Below are 24,017 nucleotides of genomic sequence, written 5' to 3'. Positions count from 1 at the left end.
ATAACAAATAACAAAATCAAAACGTGCAACTGGTCTATGAGCTCTCACACTGGTTTACCTACAGTCACCAGCAAGAACTAGCCCGCCATCCATTGCCCGTAGGTCACTAAAACCTGAACGATTACAGGGATAGTGTAGCGGCGCTGAACAGAGTCCCAACATTCTTAATGTCTGGGTGGCCAAACATCCAGTGAAATGAATGGCCCCGCTTAACAGGCGGTTGCAGGTCGGCATGTTCCTTTGGAGCATTGGTTGATTTTGCCAGAAATGGTGGTACAGGATGCACAGACCTAGATATGTAAAGAAAAAGAGTAATCAACAGTATATCAGGATTCAATATAGATTAAGTACTGTACATTACTGGTTTCATGTTTTCAATGAAACACACATGACCAATACAGTATAACACTCAAATGTGATGCCATCACAAACCAACAGACTAAAACCAGCCTGGTACATACATTGTAAATTATCTGGCAAGACAGTCAGAGCTATCAGATTGTAATAAGATATTGTGATTTTCTAATCAGATGGCCTGCTGCGCAAACATAACCGTACCTGCTTGATCTTAACAAAAGTTCCTTCCTGCTGCACGATGCTACTATCTGACCTCTCACAACAGGCCGGACAGATGGCAAAAAGGCCCATCAGCTCCTCTTGGCAAACAATGAATTTGTCAATGCCACTACAACAACAAAAAATTAGGGAGGGAGGGAGGTGTCATTCAAACTACCAAAGCTACAGTACACAATAAAATGAGCATTCAAAATGGTCTATGTTGGTTTTAAATTATCTCACTTGTGGTGGGGGTCACACGCGTAAGGTGGCTCCTCATCAAACAAGTCCTCCTCATGCATCGGCTCTTCGGGCACCCACGATAAGTCACTAACGACAGAGGCATTATCATCATCTTCATCATCTGTCTGTTCAGGACTAGCGAGGGGAGTGGAGGTTTGTGGGCTGAAAGACGTCTGTGTACCCACGCTGACCATCTTGGGCTTCAGGTTAACCTGCACAGCTGTGGAGAGGCAGTAAACATACCCAAACATGTGACAATCATGGCAAATCTAAGCGGCTATGTTTTGGTGTAGGCTATGTATTAATTTAATCAATGTGTATGGAAATGTCCTGCTTGCATAGATACTGGCAATGATTTAGACAGAATATCTACCCCTTAAAATACCCAAGACTTACCGCGAGACCATCGGGGGGGCTTCAAATAACACTGTGTCACAGCGTCAGAAGTGGAGGAGGACAAGGGCTGATCGCCAGTATCGACACTCTCCACAGTGTCTACACTGTCCACGGTCTCCTGCTGTGAGGTATCTGTCATCATCTTGCGAAAACAAATATAAGTGGTTATAAATGTCTAGAGTACATGTGGTGCATAAACTCTATGAGGTAGTGAATTTACTGAGAATTAGCTAAACTTTGAAGTGAGAAGTGGATAAACTGTTTATGACATCTCAGAGGTGGGTAAACTGTGTTTACTTGCGTTTAGCCTCCACTACACGGTCACGGTCAAATATATGTGAAAGAGAACCGTAGCATTCTAACTCAAAACGCAAACACACTATTGTGAAAGCCGCTTGATTATCATCACCACTGATCCAAACATTAAACGTTAGCCATGAAGCTTTCATGACGATTCCCGATGTCCATATTATGGACATTTACTTCAGGGCAATTTTGTTTTGGCTCATATTCGTGAATCACAAAATATGCTCTTCTAATGTCAGAGTGATCATGCTTGTAGTGGAGGCTGTGTCAAAGGGAACACGGTATGCAAAATACACACAGAGCTAGCTAAAACGCAGCTTGTTAACATTAACGTTAGCATGAGGCTTACCGTGGCAATATATCGCTTGCGGAAGACGGTGTCTCTCGACCTCGGGACAGGACAAGCAGAGAGGTTTGCATTCACAGACGGCACGGCGGTAGGAATTAACTTAGCCAACTTTCTGCATTGTGGGAGAAACAAGATTCATCGCTAACCTGTAGCTAACCGCTAAGATATCACCTACTTTTCCTTATTATATTTCTTTTTGTAATACCCTACAACATCAAATACAATGGATAACTGTTTAAATGTTTATTACCAACTAGAAAATTGCCAGAAAAAAAAAAAAAAAACTGCAACATAGCCTTTAATTATTCGGTTTCTGTACCTGTGTAACAGTCAGTAACTTAACCCGCAATTACACTCCTCACCTCTAGGGGTATTAGTGAGACGACTGTGATTGGATAAAGAAACAGGTAAGCAGTAGAATAAATTATCATGGCTGCCCTCCTTGGTCAAACAAACGCTGTGGCTGCATCTGAAAACTGAAAAATGCTGCCTTCGCAGGACACATTCCAAGGTAGGAAGGCATCAAGTCACGTCCAAATTCAAAGTTAGCTTCACTTCCTGTCTCCTGAGATGCCTTAATCTGGCCAATTTCTGAAGGCAGCATAAATGTATCCTTCGCTGCCTTGGATATCCCACAATCCTGTGTGTTCCATTCCGTGACAGTTAAGTAAAAAAATAAAGATGGCATCTGAAAGTTGCGGTCGGTGGTCAGTTTGTGTGTAAATGTATGTTTCTGATCAATGTTTTGTTACTATTTATGCCATTTATAGCAAGAAATTTATATTGCAGTAATGAAATATACACCTAGTTATCACCAAAGCTCTCTATATTTTGCTGTAGATCATTAAACCATTACGCTGCCTCAGAAGTCTGTCCGAAATCAGTTTCATGAGGTGCCTTCGTGCAAAAACGCTGCCTGCAAAGTCATTGCCTGATTAGACAGCAAGGCACCTGCCTAAGTTTTCGGATGCAGCCTGTGTCTGAAATCGCTCACTCATTCACTCATTAATTCTCTAATCCCTATATAGTGTATGGCAGTTAAGTTCACTATATCAGGAAGGAGTGAACAAATAAATGAGTGAACGGATTCGGACAGTGACGTATAGCCTACACTGCGCATGAGACTCGGAGCTGTTGCAAAAACATAGCCATATGTACTTTTATATTACATGTACTAAATTTAGAAAATAATACTAATAGCAGTAGTACTCAAAATAACTTTATAATGCAATTATACATACCTTTGTGGTTTCATCGACGGTATATAATATTTTTTTTGTAATGCTTTTATGTTCATAATCATTAAATGGTATTAAAATAACATACTGAGAACAAAATGTATTTATTATTTTTAGTATCTTGACACTCGCTCAAGCACCGTTTTGAGCTCAGATAAGATGGTTGTTGAGCATCCTCAGGCGACCGTTAATTTTACATCAGAATACACTACCTGTTATTAAAAATGTAAATTATCCACCAAATTATCATCATTTTTGTAAGTTAATGAATGCCACCTCAGTAAATTATTAAAATATTAAACTGCGTTATTGCCTACATAACATAATTTCTAATGTAGGAAAAACGTTAAAACAGAAATAATAAAAATGTAAACGTCATATCTCTCATTCAAACTCACTCTCTGGCTTCCAGCTCAATGCTATTCCGATTGGAAATAGTGCTTCAGCCAGTGTACATCAGTTGTACACTCGAAATCAGAATCAATTGTTGGTAAAAAGAATTGGACAAATGTAGGGAATGAAGTAGTTCACTCAGAATTCGGACAGCACTACAAAATGGCTGACACCCCATATAGTGCACTATATAGTGGATAGGGAGCGGTTTCGGACACGGCAAAAGTCCCGTTGGGTAACAGTTTGTTTCATGCTCAACTGTAAGTAATCGTTCATGTTAATGTTTAAGTTTTATTTACTGGTGAAATAAATTATACTTAAGTCTATATATATCTTGGTGTCCAGAGTGTTTTTTGCTATACGGTTTGAACGATGTTTCTTTGTTTTGAGTCTATTTTGGTGTTTATATAAAGTTCATAAAAGGTGCTTGTATTGCTGTTTTTGTTTATTCATTGGTTAAAAACATATGTTGATGCTTATGACCCTCCCTACAAACACAGTATTAATTAGCTTTTACTCAGAGTAGCATGTGTTGGTTATACCTGGATACCTACAAGCTTAAAAAACTGTGTAAATAGCACAAATAAATAAATAGAACGAACCTACAAATTAATAAAAACTGTAACCTTCACCAGGGCCCCACAAACCCCAGGCCCTGTAAGTCATCACAAAGAATATTTAGCAGTTTGTCACACTTTAAGTCTTGTAATTTAGTGTATTTCACATTATAAACACTTGTCTTGATACTATTAATCTATAACATATGTAAAATATTAATTTCACTTTTTTTTACTTATGTGGTTCTCAGGATAAGGGTGTAATGGTGAAAGAAGGTGAGGAAGCAAGTTCAAATAAATCGGATATTTAATAACACAGTCAGACACATGAGTAACATAAAACAGGATAACAGGTGGGTGAGGCGAAGTCTGATGTCGATCTGGGAAGTGGCAGTGAGGAGAGGCAGCAGGATAGCATGACATAGGAACTGAGATGAGCGAGCGATGGGTGGTGAGGAGTGGATGGGATTCCAGAGACACAGACGATCCAACAAAGAGAAGAACACAGAGAACAGGAACGAGAGACCAGGCATTGTCAGGGAACCGCAAAAAAAAACGCTCTGACAAACACAAGACGAAAGACAGGGCAATAAGTAGGGATCGGGTAATGAGTAGTACCTGGTGTAGATGAACAATTAACGGAGACACCCACATGAAACAATTAGTGCTGATGCGAAACACACACAAACTCCACCCTCATAGTGCTGACCAACCGCGACAAAGGGAAAAAGATGCAGACGTACAATGAAAGTATCTATCCTATCTAATCCTATCGAAATTAAAGTATTCCTATCATTTAAAATGATCAGAATGCTTCTATGGCAAAGAGTTCTAAAAATATGGCTTCTTATAAAAAAAAGTGTTCCCATGGCTCAGTTTGCCTGGGGTTTGGGGTAAGTTGACCCGATTTTGAGTCAGTGGGTAGATGCACCATCTGGGTGTAAAATGACCATCTCACCAAATCTGATTCAAACCCATGTGAAATAAATAACAATCTAAAAACAAATTTAATACTTTTCTCTTACAAACAGTCAAAGTTGTAGCCTTCCAGACTAAACAGAGAGTTTGTTGGCCATTAGTGACTACAGGTGGAAATATATATCTGTTTATATTGTAAAAAAGCATTTTCTGATTCTCATCAGAGAAGGATTTTGTGCACTTGTACACTATCCCTATTAAATAAACTATAAATAATATGTATATGATAAACCAGTAATATCACATCAAAACGTCAGTTTATAATTCAGAGAATTAACTTAAAGGGGTAGTTCACCCCCCCCCCCCCAAAAGGTTTATTTTGCATATTTTATTTGTATGTGTATGCATTCCTTAAAAAATAGTGTTTTATTTACCCTGCTTTTCACATCTTTTGGACTGAAGGAATGCAAGATCCACTGACTGCAGTGATAGAGCTTGAAAGATCAAATACAAGTTTTGATATAACTCAGACTGGATTCATCTAAAAGAAGAAATTCATATACACCCAGGAAGCTTTGGCGGTGAGTAAAACATGGCCTTTTGTATATTTTTGGGTTAACAAACCCTTTAGCTACAGTGTACAGTGGGGTAAGTTAAAATGCTGGCTTAATTTACCCCACAACATTTGGCTCACTTTGCCCCATAGCTGCCATTTTGGTAGTTAAAAAAAAAGCCACTGTAGCTTACCAATTGAGGCTAATATTTAGCTAAATGATTGCCATGGTTTTATTGCTAAATCATCTATATGCATCATAAATATTTTTAGACCTGGATAAATTTGCTTTGATGGAACAACCATTACATCTGTTATAACTCTGACAGTTAACTTATCTGTTCAGTTACCAAGATACAGAGGGTGGGTCAAATTACCCCAAATTACCCCTACTTCCATTAAAGATGAGACGATGTGAGAGTGTGCTGTCTTCTCTTTTAATTGTATATTTGTAACAACTGGATCACTTGTATTAACAAGCACCCACCCCCCTAGATCCCCTTTTTTAGTTCGGGCCACTGCCCCTCAAAATGTCTGTGCACGGCCCTGAAGGGATCCCATGACCTCCTGTGGCAAGACGTCGTGAAGTTCTCTGACACATGAAGTACCTTACCAGTAGAGGCAGTAGTGTTTATTTTCAGTTATAGCGTGTCCTGAAGCCAATAATATACCGTATTTTTCAGACTATAAGTCGCACCTGAGTATAAGTCGCATCAGTCCAAAAATACGTCATGATGAGGAAAAAACATATATAAGTCGCACTGGACTATAAGTAGCATTTATTTAGAACTAAGAACCAAGAGAAAACATTACCGTCTCCAGCCGTGAGAGGGCGCTCTATGCTGCTCAGTGCTCCTGTAGTCTACAATGAGCAGCATAGAGCGCTCATGTCTCTCAGTTCATTTCTCTTGGTTCATTTCAAATTAATTTTGATAAGTCGCACCTGACTATAAGTCGCAGGACCAGCCAAACTATGAAAAAAAGTGTGACATAGTCCAGAAAATATTTGGAATATAAATTTTTATGGCGTTATTTTACTTACAAATGTCGAGAGCGCAATTATTGTTGCACGAAAGCACATTGATACAATGCGTGAGCACAAATCTCTCCGCTCATGGGCAAATTTTCTTTGCTCTTGCACAAAACTGGACACCCGCACTCCAATATAGGCTGCTGTCATCTAAAAACATCGCTCGCACTTTTATCAGGTTCTTTGATAAGGTTACAATACGAAGATCTACGTGGCAACGTAACTTGTGTGATGTCCCCGCAGGTTGGGGTGGGTAAAGAAATGTTACTATATTTGAGGGGCTGGCCAAATAAATTGGAAAAAAAATCTGACCCACGCATCACTATTACACACCTTTTTCAGGCACCTACTGACATCAACAGGCAGTGTTTATAAAAATGTGAGCACAACATATTTTTTACATAGCCTAGCCCATATTGTTTATGTACAGCTGAAAGAAATAAAATATTAACAATTCAGTTATTAACGTTATCTTGGCAGGTTATATTTTGAGGAGATATTGGGAAAAGGGGCAAAAAAAACCATCAATAAAAAGATCACTAAATATGACAAGACCTGATTGTTGCCACTGATTAAAGACTCAGTCCAATTGAGCTGGAAGGAATATGTGATTCATGCATATAGGGCTGGCTATGGAGAAGTCCTCGAAACCAAAACATTGTCTAAATTGAAAAAAATTCTTGAGAGTGTTTGCGGCGACTGTGCATTGAGTATACAGTGAAATGCAAAGGGGCAATTTAGATAAAGCTAAAGCAGGAAGGGATGATGAAGTACAGGAGTTTGCCTCTGAAATACACCAGACATCTTTGGGGTCCTGAACCCAATACAGTACTTTTGAAATATTTGCAGCCCAGTAATAATACCTGAAATTAGGAAGCACTAATCCGCCTTGAGATTTCTGTCTTTGGAGAAATTCCTCCCTAATCTTAGGTGTTTTACCACCCCATATAAATGATGAAATATGTCTAAGTTCTGAAAAAAGGATTTTGTTAAAAATATTGGAATGCATTGAAACAAGGACAAGAACCTTGGTAGAACATTCATTTTTACACAATTAATTCTACCTGCAAGAGAGAGAAATAACAAATTCTATTTTTTGAAGTCAAGTTTTAACTTGTCGATTATGGGAACAAAGTTCTCTTTGTAAAGGTTAGGGAATCCCTGTGTGATGTTTATCCCTAAATATCTAAAACCTGATAAAGACAACTGAAAAGGTATATCGGTATTTGAAATATGGAGGATACTCTATGTTATATGCCCCTACTGCTGATGCCAGTAAAATGTTGTGAGTGTCTTAATGCCATAGATAGGGGCTCGATGGCTAAAGTAAAAAGTAAAGGACTAAGAGGGCATCCTTGTCTTGTACACCATGATAGGGGGAAATACTTTGAACATAATTTATTTGTAATTACAGATGCTTTAGGAGAAAAATATAATAACTTAATCAATGAGAGAAGAAATGTAACAAATCCAAATCTTTCCAGCACAAAGAATAAATATTTTCACTCCACCCTGTCAAATGATTTTTCAGCATCTAACTAGATGACTGCCTGAGGGACAGGGTCCTGAGAAAGTTTAGACGAGTGTATTACCCCTAACAATCTCCGGATATTACTAAAAGAATGTCGACCTCTGACAAAACCTGTTTGGTCTTTTGAAATTAAGTTCTCTATTACTGTATCTAAACGTGAAGCGAGGATTTTTGCCAAAATTTTTACATTGGAGTTTAAGAGAGAGATTGGCCTGTATGAGTTACATTTCAAAGGATCCTTTCCAGGTTATAGTAAAAGTATAATGTTTGCTTCATTCAAGGTTTGTGGCAAGCTACCCTTTTCAAATGAATCCACAAACATATCAAGAAGAATAGGGGCTAATTTATCTGCTTTTTTTTTTTTTTATAAAAGTCTATCGAATAGCCATCAGTACCAGGAGTTGTTTTGCTCTGCATTAATGTGAGCGAGTTTGTATGGGCTGATCCAGATACGTTTTCTGCTCAGAATTGAGGGTGGGTATATCTATATAAAATTCAAAAATTAGTTAGAATCAGGACTTTCAGAAGTATACACATTTGAGAAGTAGTTCTTAAAAATTTTATTAATTTCAATTGGATTAACTATTAAATCATTATTACTGTTACAAATTTGAGGTATAAGTTGAGAGGCGGCTTTAGATTTTAACTGGTGGGCTAGAAGTCGTCCTGCTATTTCTCCATGTTCATATATATAACCTTTAGAACGTGATAGATACCATTCAGTTTTATTTGTTCATAACAGATTGTACTGAACTTGAAGGTTCAACCTTTCTTTGTAAAGTTCAGGTGAGAGAGATGTGGAATTGAGGTAATCTACCCTTCTTAAAGAATCAATTAAGTCGTCCAGTTTTTGTTTACATTTTTTATTGAGAGTTGAAGTTTATGAAATGATTTCTCCTCTAATAACTATTTTAAGTGTCTCCCACAATATAGATGCTGTAGTAGATTTGGACCTGTTATGTAATAGGAAATTATCTATAGCTGTTGATACAAATGCAAAAAATGCAGGATCCGATAACAAGGCTGTGTTTAGTCTCCACATAGGCCGTTCGTTATACCTCAAATTGCAATTAAGGTAATTGCAAGGGAGCATGGTATGATTCCACAATAGGTAAATATTAAATTTGTTCAACAGAAGGGAGGAGGGATTTATCAATAAAGAAATAATCAATTCTTGAATGGTAGTGATGAACGTGAAAAATAGGAATATTCTCTGTTGTGTGGGATCAACCACCCCCACTTGATTTTAACACGCGACTGTAAAGCCTAATTAGGCTGTCCACCTACTGTATGTAGCATATATTGTTGCTTTTTTAACTGACAGAGAGACACGTTTTAAAACATTTTTGTTTATTGTTAAATGCCAAACAGCAACAAGAACATGCATTTTCCAATACATTTTTTTTAAGAAATCAAAGAGTTCTAACATGTATTACATGTATTTACGCTTGACTTTGGACAGCAGCGGAAATCCAGACTGATTATCGCGCCACCATTATGGCCCACCAGGACAGTGGATTCGCATTGGAGTCGATGCACTCCTCCTGCAGATAGAGTGTGAGCTCGTTATCTGCTCACACTCTCTTGGGTATGGGCACTGACGCGGAGGTTTTCCGTGACTTCAGCAGGTATGCCTGTTACTTTCACGGCTGTATTTTACTGATTTTGCAAAGGCTTCAGCTACTCCAAACTGTCGGCCGGTCTCAGCTGTTCTTTTTGATGTTGCTCCGTGACCTGATGCTTGAGGGGGCAGCTGCGCTGGATGACCGGGGACACGCTAAAACGCTTACTGTATACTATTCTATAAAAAAAATCAGATGAGCCCTGAATACGAATGCAACTCGTTTAATAACACGTTAAGCCTTTTCCTCCATACAAAACCGTTTATAAGAAAACACTTAATATGGCTTAATGTACTAAGTAGGGGTGGTGAAAAAAATCGATTATTGATTAATCGCGAGTATGTTATGGACGAGCATGAATCGATTATTAAATTTTCAAAAAGCAAAAAAAGCAATTTTTTTTGCATTATTTTATTTTGTAAAAAAATTTATACCGGGAGTTGAACGTCACGAACGCGCCCAGTTCCAGTTAGCAAGCAGCCAGAGGAGGTGTGTAAAATGGAAAAACCAGGAGCGAGCAACCAACCGATCCACCCAGCTCCATCTTGGCTCAAAGCAAGCGTGTGGATTTATTTTGGTTTTCATGGCAGGAGGTCTAACCTTCTTGGCGCCACGGTCGAGTTTACTCGACAAGATGCGGCACTGAATAAAACGGCCGATTTTGTCAAATAGGGTGTCAAATTTCACGCGACCTCCCCTGCACCAGATAGCAGACATGTAATACTTAATCTCTGACTCAAAAAAACGTCATGCTCCTATACAAAATCTTCGAGAGCGCATTGAATCAGTGCGAAAAAAAGCAGAGCTAGTGTGAGAGTGAGCCATTTTATCTGACCAATGTTGTTGACGTCAGCGAGTATTGGCATTAGATTATTATTATTATCATTATTATTATTATTATTATTATCTAATGGCATCAATAAAGCTTCAATAAACCCGCAATGAAGTGTTGGGACTTCTATTTGCGGACACTGATTCTGAAGGGGAATATCTGCATTCAGAAGATGACGGTGATACTGAAAGTGAAAGTATAGCCCTACACCAAGCACAAACGGTGCATCCTTTGCCCAATGTAAATGGTCCTTTGCCAAATGTCAGAGGTGTGAACAATGTTTGCAGGGGTCGGAGTGTTCATTGCGAAATTAGCAGGCGTGTTATTGTTGCGGGGACGAGGCAGGAGATTTTTTCCGCGCTAGACATGTATATTTGTCTTCTGACCACACCTCTCCGCAATCGCGGCGACAGTATTGTAGTGGAGACTTTGTCTAATGCCACTGGGTATGTTAGACGAGGTTGTGGTATTCATAGGACAGTTAGGAGGCAAGGTGGGGAGTCGTAATGACACTGACAGTAGTCTGAGCTGTGCACACTCAGCGTGTGCGCGAGGCAGATCTGGCCGCACTGCTCATAGCAGAAGCAGAGGCGATGTGACACGGGGCATAGATTTTGAACTAAAAAGGTCTTGTCTACTTGTGTTTGTGTGTCATATGAATAATATATATGTGCCCCATACATGGAATCAGAGTGCCTGCTGCATGTAGTAAACTGAAAATCCCAACCGCTACATGCATTCGGTTTGTTTCTGCCATTTATTAGTAATGATTTACACAGTTTGTTTACTACTTACTGTTGTGAAATGGAAAATCAATAATCGCTAATCGAGAATCGTTAATAATTGAAAATCGACTGTAATCGAATCAGGAAATCAGACAGATTAACCACCCCTAGTACTAAGACAGTGATTTTAAAAAAACAAATTCACTAAACATTACACTAATAAAGTATACGATGTACATAAAATAAGAGATGATCTCTGAATATGAATGCAAGTCGTTTAATAACACTTTAAGTCTTATGATGGTTTTCTATGAGAGGAAAAGGCTTAACGTGTTATTAAACGGGTTGAATTCATATTCAGGGATCATCAGATTTTTTTTGTAGATAGTATACTTTATTAATATGATGTTTAGTGAGTTTGGTCTGTTAATATCAATGTATTAGTACATTAAACCACGTTAAGCGTTTTTCACGTTAAGCGTTTTAGAATGTCCCGATGACCTCAAATTAGATGTATTGATGTATAGATGTATCACAGGAACCTTTTTGCAGGTAATTTTGCATATTGGCTCATATCTATATTAGCTGGCTTGCCCTTTTCATTGGGTTGAAAGCCAAAATGTACCCAAACTGGTGACGTGACATTAGGTTTTGGGAAGAGATCGAGCGCCTCTATTCATTTCAGCCGGCCTATGCAAAACAAACGTAGCACCATAAAGCTACAATGGCTCGCGAGAAAATTACAGTCATAACCATATTGTATCATTAATTTTTTTAACATTAAATGCACAGTGACAAATTGAAAAAACAATAAGGCCACATAAAAAAATAAAAAAAAACTGAACACTGCGGTTGCCACAGTTTCTGCGGTTGCTATCCTTCCTCTGTGGTTTGCTTGTCAATAGCGCGGTATTACGATATTGTGGTTATCGCGACAGCCCTATGGACAAATATACATTTGCATGTATATACAGATCAAAAACGCAATCGTCAACATAATTTTTTTTCTCCCTATTCAATTTTTCTAAAATCATAACATAAAACAAAACTTTTACAATACTTTTTGGATAAATGAAACTTAGAATCAAAACTCCCAACATTTTCCAACAATTTCCCCAATTGAAACAAGCCGCAGAAACCTATTTAAATTGCATGGCTCTCGATTATCCAGTCTTAATCTCGATCTTCTTGAGAGACTCCAAACCACAATATTTACACAGAATACAGCGTAGCGTCATAATTACGCATTGTAATAAATGAGCTTTAAGGCAATAAACAGAAACAAACATGCCGTCTTTTCTTGAATTTTAAGATAACTTGCGAAAAAAGAATAGATAGAAAGTCACCTTATTGCTTGAAGTACATTGTCTGTGCCATTTAACTTCACAGAAAATATATTACGGCCAGAGTCGGTTTTTAGTTTTGTGTAAGGACGCGATTTTGATAGAGTGATTTTTGAACTTCTTTGGGATGGCACCACAAGCCGTCGTTCACTTGAAGAGCGCAAACTTCTGGAGGGCACATAAGATTTAACCAGTGAGTTTAGGTAAGTTGGTGCCGTGCCAGTGGTCGTCTTGTAGGCAAGCATCAGTACCTTGAATTTGATGCAAGCGGCTACTGGTAGCCAGTGCAGCCTCAGGTAAATCAAAAGTGTGAGTTTCCTCTCCAAATTTCACACGGAGACGTGCAGGATGCAGAAGTTGCAATTTTATGCCTTTCTGATAGAGTGATTGTTCGACTTCTTTGAATCCAGCGCGTTTCCTCGCTAAAGCTGCGCTCGTATCTGGGTATAGCCGCAGTGACATTCTGTTGAATTTAGTATCATGTCACCTGGCCCATTGAAGTACCTTTTCCTTTTCCTGAAATCGGTGGAAGCAGACAATGAATGGTCTTGGAGATTGCCCTGTTCCAGGTTTGGGGCAAAGCGCACGATGCGCTCGTTCAAGTTCAGGAGGTTTGTCAAACACTCTCTCCATGGTATCTTTAAGCAGCCCAGATATAAATCCGATGGGGCCTTTTCCATCCTCAGCACCTTCCGGAATATTGATAATACGCAAGTTAGCCCTTCTGGATCTGTTCTCAAGATCGACCATTTGGTCAAGAAGAGATGTATTCTGTGCCTTCAAGGATTTGATGCGGCTAGCCTTTCAAAGTTTTTGCCGACCAGTACTTCAGTAGATGCAATCGGTGCTGAAACATGCCAACTGTTTCGGATAGCTTGTCAAGGGAGGCCCGTTATGGCTTGATTGAATCTTGAATTAAACTTGCCATGTCCTCTTTTAAACTGGCCCGCTGTTTTGCCAGTTCGGAGACTCATCGACAAGTTATCCGTATTGTCTTTTTCAGGCATGTCCTTGTTGCTAATAGTGGTGTCATTAGCCGCCATTACTGCTAGTTTACCCGCTAGAGTAGCGCCTGAGCGTGTTGCTGGCGCGGTACTATGCTTCTGTTTAGAACTGTTGCTCAGTTCACTTTCTGAACTGAGTGTAGTTCTTATGTGTATATTGCAAAGCAATTAGATTAGAAATAGAAGATGCATAAATATGTTTAATAGGAGTGTGGTTGGGAGGTCCTCGTATCTGCTGCCCTCTCTTACATCGCCAAACCGGAAGCCCCGAAACACTGTCTTTTTTTTAACTGAAAGTGCTGCTCCTCTCTGCGCTCGCTGAACAGAGCAGATGCAGAGAGAAGTGCACACGCTGGGAGAGAGAGAGAGCTCGTGTGGCAGTACCTCCAGTTATAGGGTGACCATATGCACGGTTCATACAGGACACGTCACAGCCAGGATTTTAATTATGCCTAAAACATCCAGAGCAGTTTGACCAATAACATGCAAGTGTTGTACATAATCAACCAATCTTGGGGCTTCATGTGAGAAGGTGAAATCTAGAGGGAACGATCAAAGCGATGCAAATATGTGCACGTATTTATTTGTTCGATTGACTTGAAGCGTCGCTGCACACAAATCCCAAAAAAACAAAGTGCACCACAATGCTTCAAGTCAAACGAACGGACAAACACGTGAAAGCGATTCGAAAGCAAAAGGAGCCGTCTGCTCTGCTCTTTATATCTCTCGTGAATGTTACACAACGATCAACCTGCACAGTGCAAATAGCCAAAACCTGGATTTTTTAGGCAATATTAAAATCCTGGCTGGGACGTGTCCCGTATGAACGGCGCATATGGTCACCCTAACCAGTTACTTGCAGCTCTCTGAAAGCTGCCAGTTCACACCAATGCAACGTGATGGTGCGGTGCATCATCTTGATAGCACAACTACTCTTTGTACTTCTGTCCAACTCCTGACTCTTCGGCAATTTTTTGTAGCTGGTGTGGCGGGGTGAAGTAGGACACGACTCGAGGATGAAGATAAGTTCCCCGAAGGGTGGATTTTATTGATAAAAAGCCGCGACCCACCTGATATCCCAAATATTTGGCTTCGGCGAGGGCCAGATGACACTTCGGGGGGTTGGTGGTCAGGCCAGGCCGGCGTTTTTCAAATGAAACATACTGTAATAATCTATAAGCATATTTAACAGTCAGTTGAAGACAAAAAATTGCATTGTGTTTATGAGCAATTTGGTCTGGCCTGTAGATCCAGTGTGTTGTTCCATGTGCCATCTGGTGGATTTTCTTTGTACAACAAGTCTAAGCAATGTGCTCATTGGATTCAGTGGCATTCCACGACAAGAATTGAGGCATGCCGTGGGGGAAAAAACATGCATTCTTGATGGACACATCTGTAACTTGTAGAATGAGTATCAAATTCCAATATTCAAATAAAGATTTTTAAATTTACATTTACATTTAATCATTAAGCAGATGCTTTTATCCAAAGCGACTTACAAATAAGAACAATAGAAGCAGTCAGGTCAACAAGAGAACAACAACAGTATACAAGTGCCATGACAAGTCTCAGTTAGTCTAGTATAGAACGCATAGCCAGGTTTTTTTTTATATATATAAATGAAAAGACAAGAAAAGGAAAAGTGTTAGTTGGTTAAGTGCAGGCGAAGAAGATGAGTCTTTAGATGTCTCTTGAAAATGAGTAAAGACTCAGCTGTACGAATTGAGATTGGGAGGTCATTCCACCAGCTGGGCACAGTCCAGGAAAAGGTCCGTGAGAGTGATTTTGAACTTCTTTGGGATGGCACCACAAGGCGTCGTTCACTTGCAGAGCGCAAACTTCTGGAGGGCACATAAGATTTAACCAGTGAGTTTAGGTAAGTTGGTGCCGTGCCAGTGGTCGTCTTGTAGGCAAGCATCAGTACCTTGAATTTGATGCGAGCGGCTACTGGTAGCCAGTGTAACCTGATGAGGAGAGGAGTAATGTGAGCTTTTTTTGGCTCATTGAAGACAACCCTCGCTGCTGCATTCTGGATCATTTGCAGAGGCTTCACAGTACATGCAGGAAGAGCCAGGAGAGCATTACAATAGTCCAGTCTGGAGAGAACAAGAGCTTGGACAAGAAGTTGTGTGGCTTGCTCTGACAGGAAGGGTCTAATCTTCCTAATGTTGTATAAGGCAAACCTGCAGGACCGGGTCGTTGTAGCAATGTGGTTTGTGAAGCTTAACTGATGATCCATCACAACTCCTAGGTTTCTGGCTGTCCTCGAAGGAGTAATGGTTGATGAGCCCAGCTGTATAAATAAAAATGTTGCTATTTTTAAGCAAAGATTTTTAAATAAAAATTTTGCCATATTTTAAAAAAGTTTTTAAAATTTAGGTTAAGTGTCACCTAATTGAACAAGTATATGTTCGGTCAATTGTCAGGCTCTTAGATGTCAGAATCTTGTGAAAAATATGCATATACACAGCCTTTTAAATAAAAGACTAGAATAATCATGGCTGATAGTAAGACGTGCAAATGCAAAAAAAAAAAAAAAACCTGGATGCAAGAGCAGCTGTTACTTCTTGCCCAGCTTGTGCATGAAAATATTAAATTAAAGGCAAGTCATTGTGAAATTTTTCTAAAATGTTTATGTTGTGATATGTATTGCCGGCAACAGCTATTTCAGGACAGTTTATGATTTGGTCTTGGTAATTTACAGTAGGAGCCCTCTTGAATTAGGAGCTGATTTAATGTTAAAATGCTTTGAGAACACTTTAGGAGCCCTAAAATAAATACTGACCCAACCATTTATTCTTAGAGTTTGTCCTAAATCTGCATGTTAGGAGCTACTTCTTGCCTTAAGATGTTTTGTGAATATGGCCCCAGAACTTAAAGGTGTCTCAAATGTTTTCTTTTTCATTTTCTCTAAAGATGAGAGTTGTCATTGTATGTCCAAATGCAGAACTGAACATATTTAAGGAGACAGAAGATTACAGGCTCTACAATGAGTCTCTATGAGGAGAGAGAGGAGGACAATGTTCACTATCAGAACAACAGAGCATCGTCTCCAGAGCCCAGCTGTGTGTCTATGGAAAGTGATCAATCCATGCCACATTCTCCTAACTTCAGCGATAGACCAGTGATCTTTAACCCCAGGTGAGATGATAACCAGTGCAGGTGACAAGAGACAGGATTATAAGAATCATAAACATCAGTAAAAAAAAATTTAAATATTGTGAATTAATTGATGTGTTTGTCTAGTGACACTGAGAACAAGAGAGCAGCATTTCCAGAGTCCAGCTATGTGTCTATGAGGAGTGATCAATCCATGCCACATTCTCCTAACTTCAGTGATGGATCAGTGACCTTTAACCCGAGGTGAGATGATAACCAGTGCTGGAGACAAGAGACAGGATTTTAAGAATCATAAACATCCGTAAGAAATAGAAAAAAAAAATGAATTACTGATGTGTTTGTCTAGTTACACTGTGAACAAGAGAACAGCATCTCCAGAGTCCAGCTGTGTGTCTATGAGGAGTGATCAATCCATGCCACATTCTCCTAACTTCTGCGCTGGATCAGTGAACTTTAACCCCAGGTGAAATGATAATTCTTCCTGCATTTGTACCTGTCCTGTCCCTTGAACAGCGTCCCATCTTGACAAAACCCAACACTTCACCTCCAATGAAAAATGCTCCACAAAGACCCCCCTGATCTGGTTCCACTTTCAGCTTATAACAAGGGAAATCAAGCCCGTGGACATCCTCCTGGAGAGGATACCTCCATCAAATGTGCTTCTCCCATCCCGGGTAGGCGTACGCACACCCCAGCCATTTCTTCTACTCATATTCCAGCTAAACCACTTTAATCCAGAAAATCTCCAATTGTTAATTTAGGAGGCACACTTGTCGCCCCAAACATTAATTTCCCATGAAGACTAACTCTACTCAGCTCTTCTCTAATTCAGCTCTACTCACCTTTCCTAAATACTAGCCAGAAAATATCTCTCGCTCCCTCCACATCTCTGTTCCAAGCGATTTTTCTCTTACATCCCAAAAACATTTATAACAAGGGTGTCAAACTCAATTCTTGGAGGGCCAGAGCCCTCCAAAGTTTTGTTCCAACGCTGCTCCAACACACATAACATGTAGTTTTCAAATAAGCCTGAAGGATTTCTGCACAATCTGATGCACAATCTGACTTTGCTGCAGCCTGGAATTGAACTACTGGTTTCGTCTGGTCAGAGGAGAACTGGCCCCCCAACTGAGCCTGGTTTCTCCCAAGGTTTTTTTTTCTTCATTCTGTCACCGATGGAGTTTCGGTTCCTTGCCGCTGTCGCCTCTGGCTTGCTTAGCTGGGGTCATTTCATCTACAGCGATATCATTGACTTGATTGCAAATAAAAACAGACACTATTTAAACTGAACAGAGATGACATAACTGAATTCTATGATGAACTGCCTTTAACTATCATTTTGCATTATTGAGACACTGTTTTCCAAATTAATGTTGTTCAGTGCTTTGACGCAATGTATTTTGTTTAAAGCACTATATAAATAAAGGTGACTGAAAGGTGATTGAAGGACTTGATTAGTTAGATCAGGTTTTTAGCAATGCATCATAATTGCAGTGCAATTGGATCCAGAAAGTCACAGCTTTAGACAAATAGCCTGTCATGACACTCTGTGAACATTATCTCAAGGTCTATGCTTTCCTTAATTAATTTTAATTTGAATTGAGATCATCTGCTAGAATTGAGATCAACTGTTATAAATATCAATATGTGATTTACTAAAACGTTTTGTGAAGTTATAATCCAAAACGTTGCACAAAGCTCACTGTGTATAATGTTTACATTGCATATGTAATTTTTATTTATTTTTTTAAGTTTATATTCTATATTATATTTAATCTATAACTAAAACAAATACATTTTTATTACTTCTGCTAGTTGAGATCTTCTTAACAATATATAACAAGACTATCCGTTACGTATTACGTTTTTTCATATCTCTTTCATGTAATATGGAATTACATTTTTAATTTAATTTAATTTTAAAGTGGTTTCATGCCATGAAAATGGAGCACTTCTAATACTTCAGAAAATTTAAAACCTTAGTTTGAAGTTAATGTTTCAGGGTACATATGTAACCATGGTTCCCTGAAAAGGGAACGAGACGTTGCATCCTCTAGAGGTCGTTATGGGGAACGCCTCAACATGAACAGTGTCTGAAGCATATATTCAAAACAACAACAATATGGTAGTAGTAGCCCTTTATTGTCACTAGTCAAAAGTCAATCAATCAATCAATCAATCACCTTTATTTATATAGTGCTTTAAACAAAATACATTGCGTCAAAGCACTGAACAACATTAATTTGCAAAACAGTGTCTCAATAATGCAAAATGATAGTTAAAGGCAGTTCATCATTGAATTCAGTTATGTCATCTCTGTTCAGTTTAAATAGTGTCTGTGAATTTATTTGCAATCAAGTCAATGATATCGCTGTAGATGAAGTGACCCCAACTAAGCAAGCCAGGAACCAAAACTACATCGGTGACAGAATGGAGAAAACCTTGGGAGAAACCAGGCTCAGTTGGGGGGCCAGTTCTCCTCTGACCAGACGAAACCAGTAGTTCAATTCCAGACTGCAGCAAAGTCAGATTGTGCAGAAGAATCATCTGTTTCCTGTGGTCTTGTCCTGGTGGTCCTCTGAGACAAGGTCTTTACAGGGGATCTGTATCTGGGGCTCTAGTTGTCCTGGTCTCCGCTGTCTTTCTGGGCAGTAGAGGTCCTTTCTAGGTGCTGATCCACCATCTGGTCCGGATACGTACTGGATCCGGGTGACTGCAGTGACCCTCTGATCTGGAGGCCACGGTGACCTCGGAACAAGAGAGAAACAGACAAATATTAGCGTAGATGCCATTGTTCTAATGATGTAGCAAGTACATCGGGTGTTATGTGAAGTGTTTCCGGTTCCGGTTTACCTAATTAATGCAGCCTAAAAATCCTTTAACGGATTTGGATATTAAAAGCATATCAGTATGCTATGTGTATGCCAGGTTAAAGAGATGGGCCTTTAATCTAGATTTAAACTGCAAGAGTGTGTCTGCCTCCCAAAAAATGTTAGGTAGGTTATTCCAGAGTTTAGGCGCCAAATAGGAAAAGGATCTGCCGCCCGCAGTTGATTTTGATATTCTAGGTATTATCAAATTGCCTGAGTTTTGAGAACGTAGCGGACGTAGAGGAGTATAATGTAAAAGGAGCTCATTCAAATACTGAGGTGCTAAACCATTCGGGGCTTTATAAGTAATAAGCAATATTTTAAAATCTATACAATGTTTGATAGGGAGCTAGTGCAGTGTGGACAGGACCGGGCTAATATGGTCATACTTCCTGGTTCTAGTAAGAACTCTTGCTGCTGCATTTTAGACTAGCTGTAGTTTGTTTACTAAAGCCCCTTTCACACTGCACGTCGGACCCGCAATATTCCCGTAACATTGCCTGGTCGCCTTCTGTGTGAAAGCAACCACGTCCCGGAATTGATTACCGAATCGAACCCGGGTCGGGGACATAGTAACATTGCGGTAATCGATCCGGAACGAGCGCTGTGTGAACAAAAGCCAGATCTAATTCCGTATCGAAGTGATGACTTTTTTACAGGCTGTTTTGAAGGAAGATCAACATTCGCGACGAAAACATATGTGCAAACTGTAATGAAGCAGAGATCAGTTAGTTCCTCACTTTCCGCGCTGACGCAGATATCATTTGCTTGCTTCAGTTAAAGTATAAAGTGCCAAGCGTTGTCGACTCGTACATTACACGTCACGCGCTGATGTCACGTGTCGTTACTGGATCTTCAAGGGTTGTGTGTGAAAGCACGCACATATACCGGGTCATCACTGGCAGTGTGAAAGTGCCAAATCTAGCAACCAGGGAACAATTACAGGAACACTTTACCCCTGTATTTGCCGGAATGGCAGTGTGAAAGGGGCTTAAGCGTGCAGAACAACCACCCAATAAAGCATTACAATAGTCTAACCTTGAAGTCATAAATGCATGGATTAACATTTCTGCATTTGAAATTGAGAGCATAGGCCGTAATTTAGATATATTTTTGACATGGAAAAATGCAGTTTTACAAATGCTAGAAACGTGGCTTTCTAAGGAAAGATTGCGATCAAGTAGCACACCTAGGTTCCTAACTGATGACTAAGAATTGACAGAGCAACCATCAAGTCTTAGACAGTGTTCTAGGTTATTACAAGCAGAGTTTTTAGGCCCTATAATTAACACCTCTGTTTTTTCTGAATTTAGCAGTAAGAAATTACTCGTCATCCAATTTTTTATATCGACTATGCATTCCATTAGTTTTTCAAATTGGTGTGTTTCACCGGGCTGCGAGGAAATATAGAGCTGAGTATCATCAGCATAACAGTGAAAGCTAACACCATGTTTCCTGATGATATCTCCCAAGGGTAACATATAAAGCGTGAAGAGTAGCGGCCCTAGTACTGAGCCTTGAGGTACTCCATACTGCACTTGTGATCGATATGATACATCTTCATTCACTGCTACGAACTGATGGCGGTCATATAAGTACGATTTAAACCATGCTAATGCACTTCCACTGATGCCAACAAAGTGTTCAAGTCTATGCAAAAGAATGCTGTGGTCAATTGTGTCAAACGCAGCACTAAGGTCCAATAAAACTAATAGAGAGATACACCCACGATCAGATGATAAGAGCAGATCATTTGTAACTCTTAGGAGAGCAGTCTCAGTACTATGATACGGTCTAAATCCTGACTGGAAATCCTCACATATACCATTTTTCTCTAAGAAGGAATATAATTGTGAGGATACCACCTTTTCTAGTATTTTGGACAGAAAAGGGAAATTCGAGATTGGTCTATAATTAACAAGTTCTTTGGGGTCAAGTTGTGTTTTTTTTATGAGAGGCTTAATAACAGCCAGTTTGAAGGTTTTGGGGACATATCCTAATGACAATGAGGAATTAATAATAGTCAGAAGAGGACCTATGACTTCTGGAAGCACCTCTTTTAGGAGCTTAGATGGTATAGGGTCTAACATACATGTTGTTGGTTAAGATGATGATGATTTAACAAGTTTATACAATTCTTCCTCTCCTATAGTAGAGAATGAGTGGAACTGTTCCTCAGGGGGTCTATAGTGCACTGTCTGATGTGATACTGTAGCTGACGGCTGAATGGTTGCAATTTTATCTCTAATAGTATCGATTTTAGAAGTAAAATAGTTCATAAAGTCATTACTGTTGTGGTGTTGGGAAATGTCAACACTTGTTGAGGCTTTATTTTTCGTTAATTTAGCCACTGTATTGAATAAATACCTGGGGTTATGTTTGTTTTCTTCTAAAAGAGAAGAAAAATAATCAGATCTAGCAGTTTTTAATGCTTTTCTGTAGGATATGCTACTTTCCCGCCAAGCAATACGAAATACCTCTAGTTTTGTTTTCCTCCAGCTGCGCTCCATTTATTGGGCTGCTTTCTTTAGGGTGCGAGTATGCTCATTATACCATGGTGTCAAACTGTTTTCCTTAACCTTCCTTAAGCGTAAAGGAGCAACTGTATTTAAAGTGCTAGAAAAGAGAGAGTCCATAGTTTCTGTTACATCATCAAGTTGTTCTGAGGTTTTGGATATGCTAAGGAATTTGGATACATCAGGAAGATAACTTAAAAAGCAGTCTTTTGTGGTAGAAGTGATGGTTCTTCGATACTTGTAACAAGAAGTAGAATTTACAATTTTGGCTATATGAAGTTTGCACAGAACTAAATAATGATATCATCACTTGGCTGAATAATTTCAACACTATCAACATCAATTCCATGTGACAGTATTAAATCTAGAGTATGATTTCGACAATGAGTAGGTCCTGAAACATGTTGTCTAACACCAATAGAGTTCAGAATGTCTATAGATGCTGATCCCAATGCATCTTTTTAATTATCGACATGGATAATAAAATCACCAACTATTAAAACTTTATCTGCAGCCAGAACTAACTCGGATGTAAAATCACCAAACTCTTTAATAAAGTCTGTATGGTGCCCTGGTGGCCTGTATACAGTAGCCAGTACAAACATAACAGGGGATTTATCATTAACATTGGTTTCTCTGGATAATGTTATATGAAGCACCATTACTTCAAACGAGTTATACTTGAAGCCTGCCCACTGAGAAATCCTGAAAACGTTGTTATAAATTGAAGCAACTCCTCCCCCTTTGCCTTTTAGACGTGGCTCATGTTTATAACAGTAATCTTGGGGGGTGGACTCATTTAAAATAATGTAATCATCAGGTTTTTGCCAAGTTTCTGTCAAACAGAGCACATCTATATTATGATCAGTTATCATATTATTTACAGAAAGTGTTTTCGTATAAATGGATCTGATATTCAATAAGCCAAGCTTTATCATTTGTTTATCCATATTGCATTTGTTTTTTATTTGTTGAACCTCAATTAAATTGTTAGCCTTAACTTGGTTTGGATGTTTTTTGTATTTTCTAGTTCGGGAAACAGACACAGTCTCTATAGTGTGATATCTAGGTGAAAGAGTCTCTGAGAATGCTGAGAATTAACTCTACAAGTACCAGCGAAATTGGCCTTCAACCTGTCCATACATACACAACATACATACAATGGAGTAGACAGAACAGGAAGACAGGGAATTGAGGAGGAAATACAGCATAACATTAGGAAAGTGAGGAGAAAAAAAACCAACACCCATACTATGCTCCTTTTGAGAAAAAAAAACACCTCAGCAACAAAAGCACATACACCATAAACACACAACTTTGCAACTGGGGACGGGAATTGGGGGGGTCGAGGTAATCCAGTGCAGGCAGCAGCCATCCTACCCTGCAGCTAGAAAGCGCTGGTCATGGACCCACTTGACTAGACTGGCGGTACAAAGCGGTGAAGGCGAGGGATGGGGCTGGGGAGGTGACTGCATATCTGTATATGTGTAAGAGTTTGTGTATAAGTAGGCATGGAGAGTTGCGATTCTCTCTATGTTGGCTGGTGACCACAGTATAAAGAGGTGCTGGGAGAATATGTCATCTGCTTCTTTGTCTGAAGCTTGTGTTCGAAGCATGGCAAGGAGGTTGCAGTGTCCCATTCCCTTCTCAGGGAACCATGGTTACGTATGTCATTCCCTTTAGAGGGAACTTAGAACTGCATCCTCTAGAGGTCTCTATGGGGAATGGTATACCCATGCCAAACACAAAGGCAAGCACTAAGTACTAACTCTACCAAAGCTTAAGGGAGTTGTCCCTGGGACGATTTGACGGCTGTCAGTGACTGACATTATCCCCTATGGCCAAAGACCTGAGCTACATACCCCAGAAACTTACCTGATAGGGCCAGGCCTCCTGGGCCCAGGGCTCAAAGCTCA

The 24,017-nt window shown here is 39.5% G+C and overlaps 1 protein-coding gene across 5 annotated transcripts in view; it reads left to right on the top strand.

Annotated features, from left to right (window-relative positions):
- The window catches only part of LOC113053949 (NACHT, LRR and PYD domains-containing protein 12-like), a 138,406-nt gene that overhangs the window by 6,850 nt on the left and 107,539 nt on the right, over positions 1–24,017 (top strand). For 3 of the 5 annotated variants that reach the window (XM_026219110.1, XM_026219108.1, XM_026219106.1), the window contains exons 2-4: positions 16,543–16,736; positions 16,842–16,958; positions 17,062–17,178. In XM_026219110.1, the coding sequence (XP_026074895.1) occupies positions 16,585–16,736; positions 16,842–16,958; positions 17,062–17,178 (386 nt within the window). In that variant the 5' untranslated portion in view covers positions 16,543–16,584. The other 2 variants (XM_026219107.1, XM_026219109.1) reach the window with 2 other exon arrangements.

This window comes from Carassius auratus, chromosome 35, assembly GCF_003368295.1.
Source record: "Carassius auratus strain Wakin chromosome 35, ASM336829v1, whole genome shotgun sequence".
In the NCBI taxonomy this organism is placed as follows: Eukaryota; Metazoa; Chordata; class Actinopteri; order Cypriniformes; family Cyprinidae; genus Carassius; species Carassius auratus.
The sequence above is the reverse complement of the archived record's forward strand: the minus strand, read 5'-3'. Positions and strand labels throughout refer to the sequence as shown.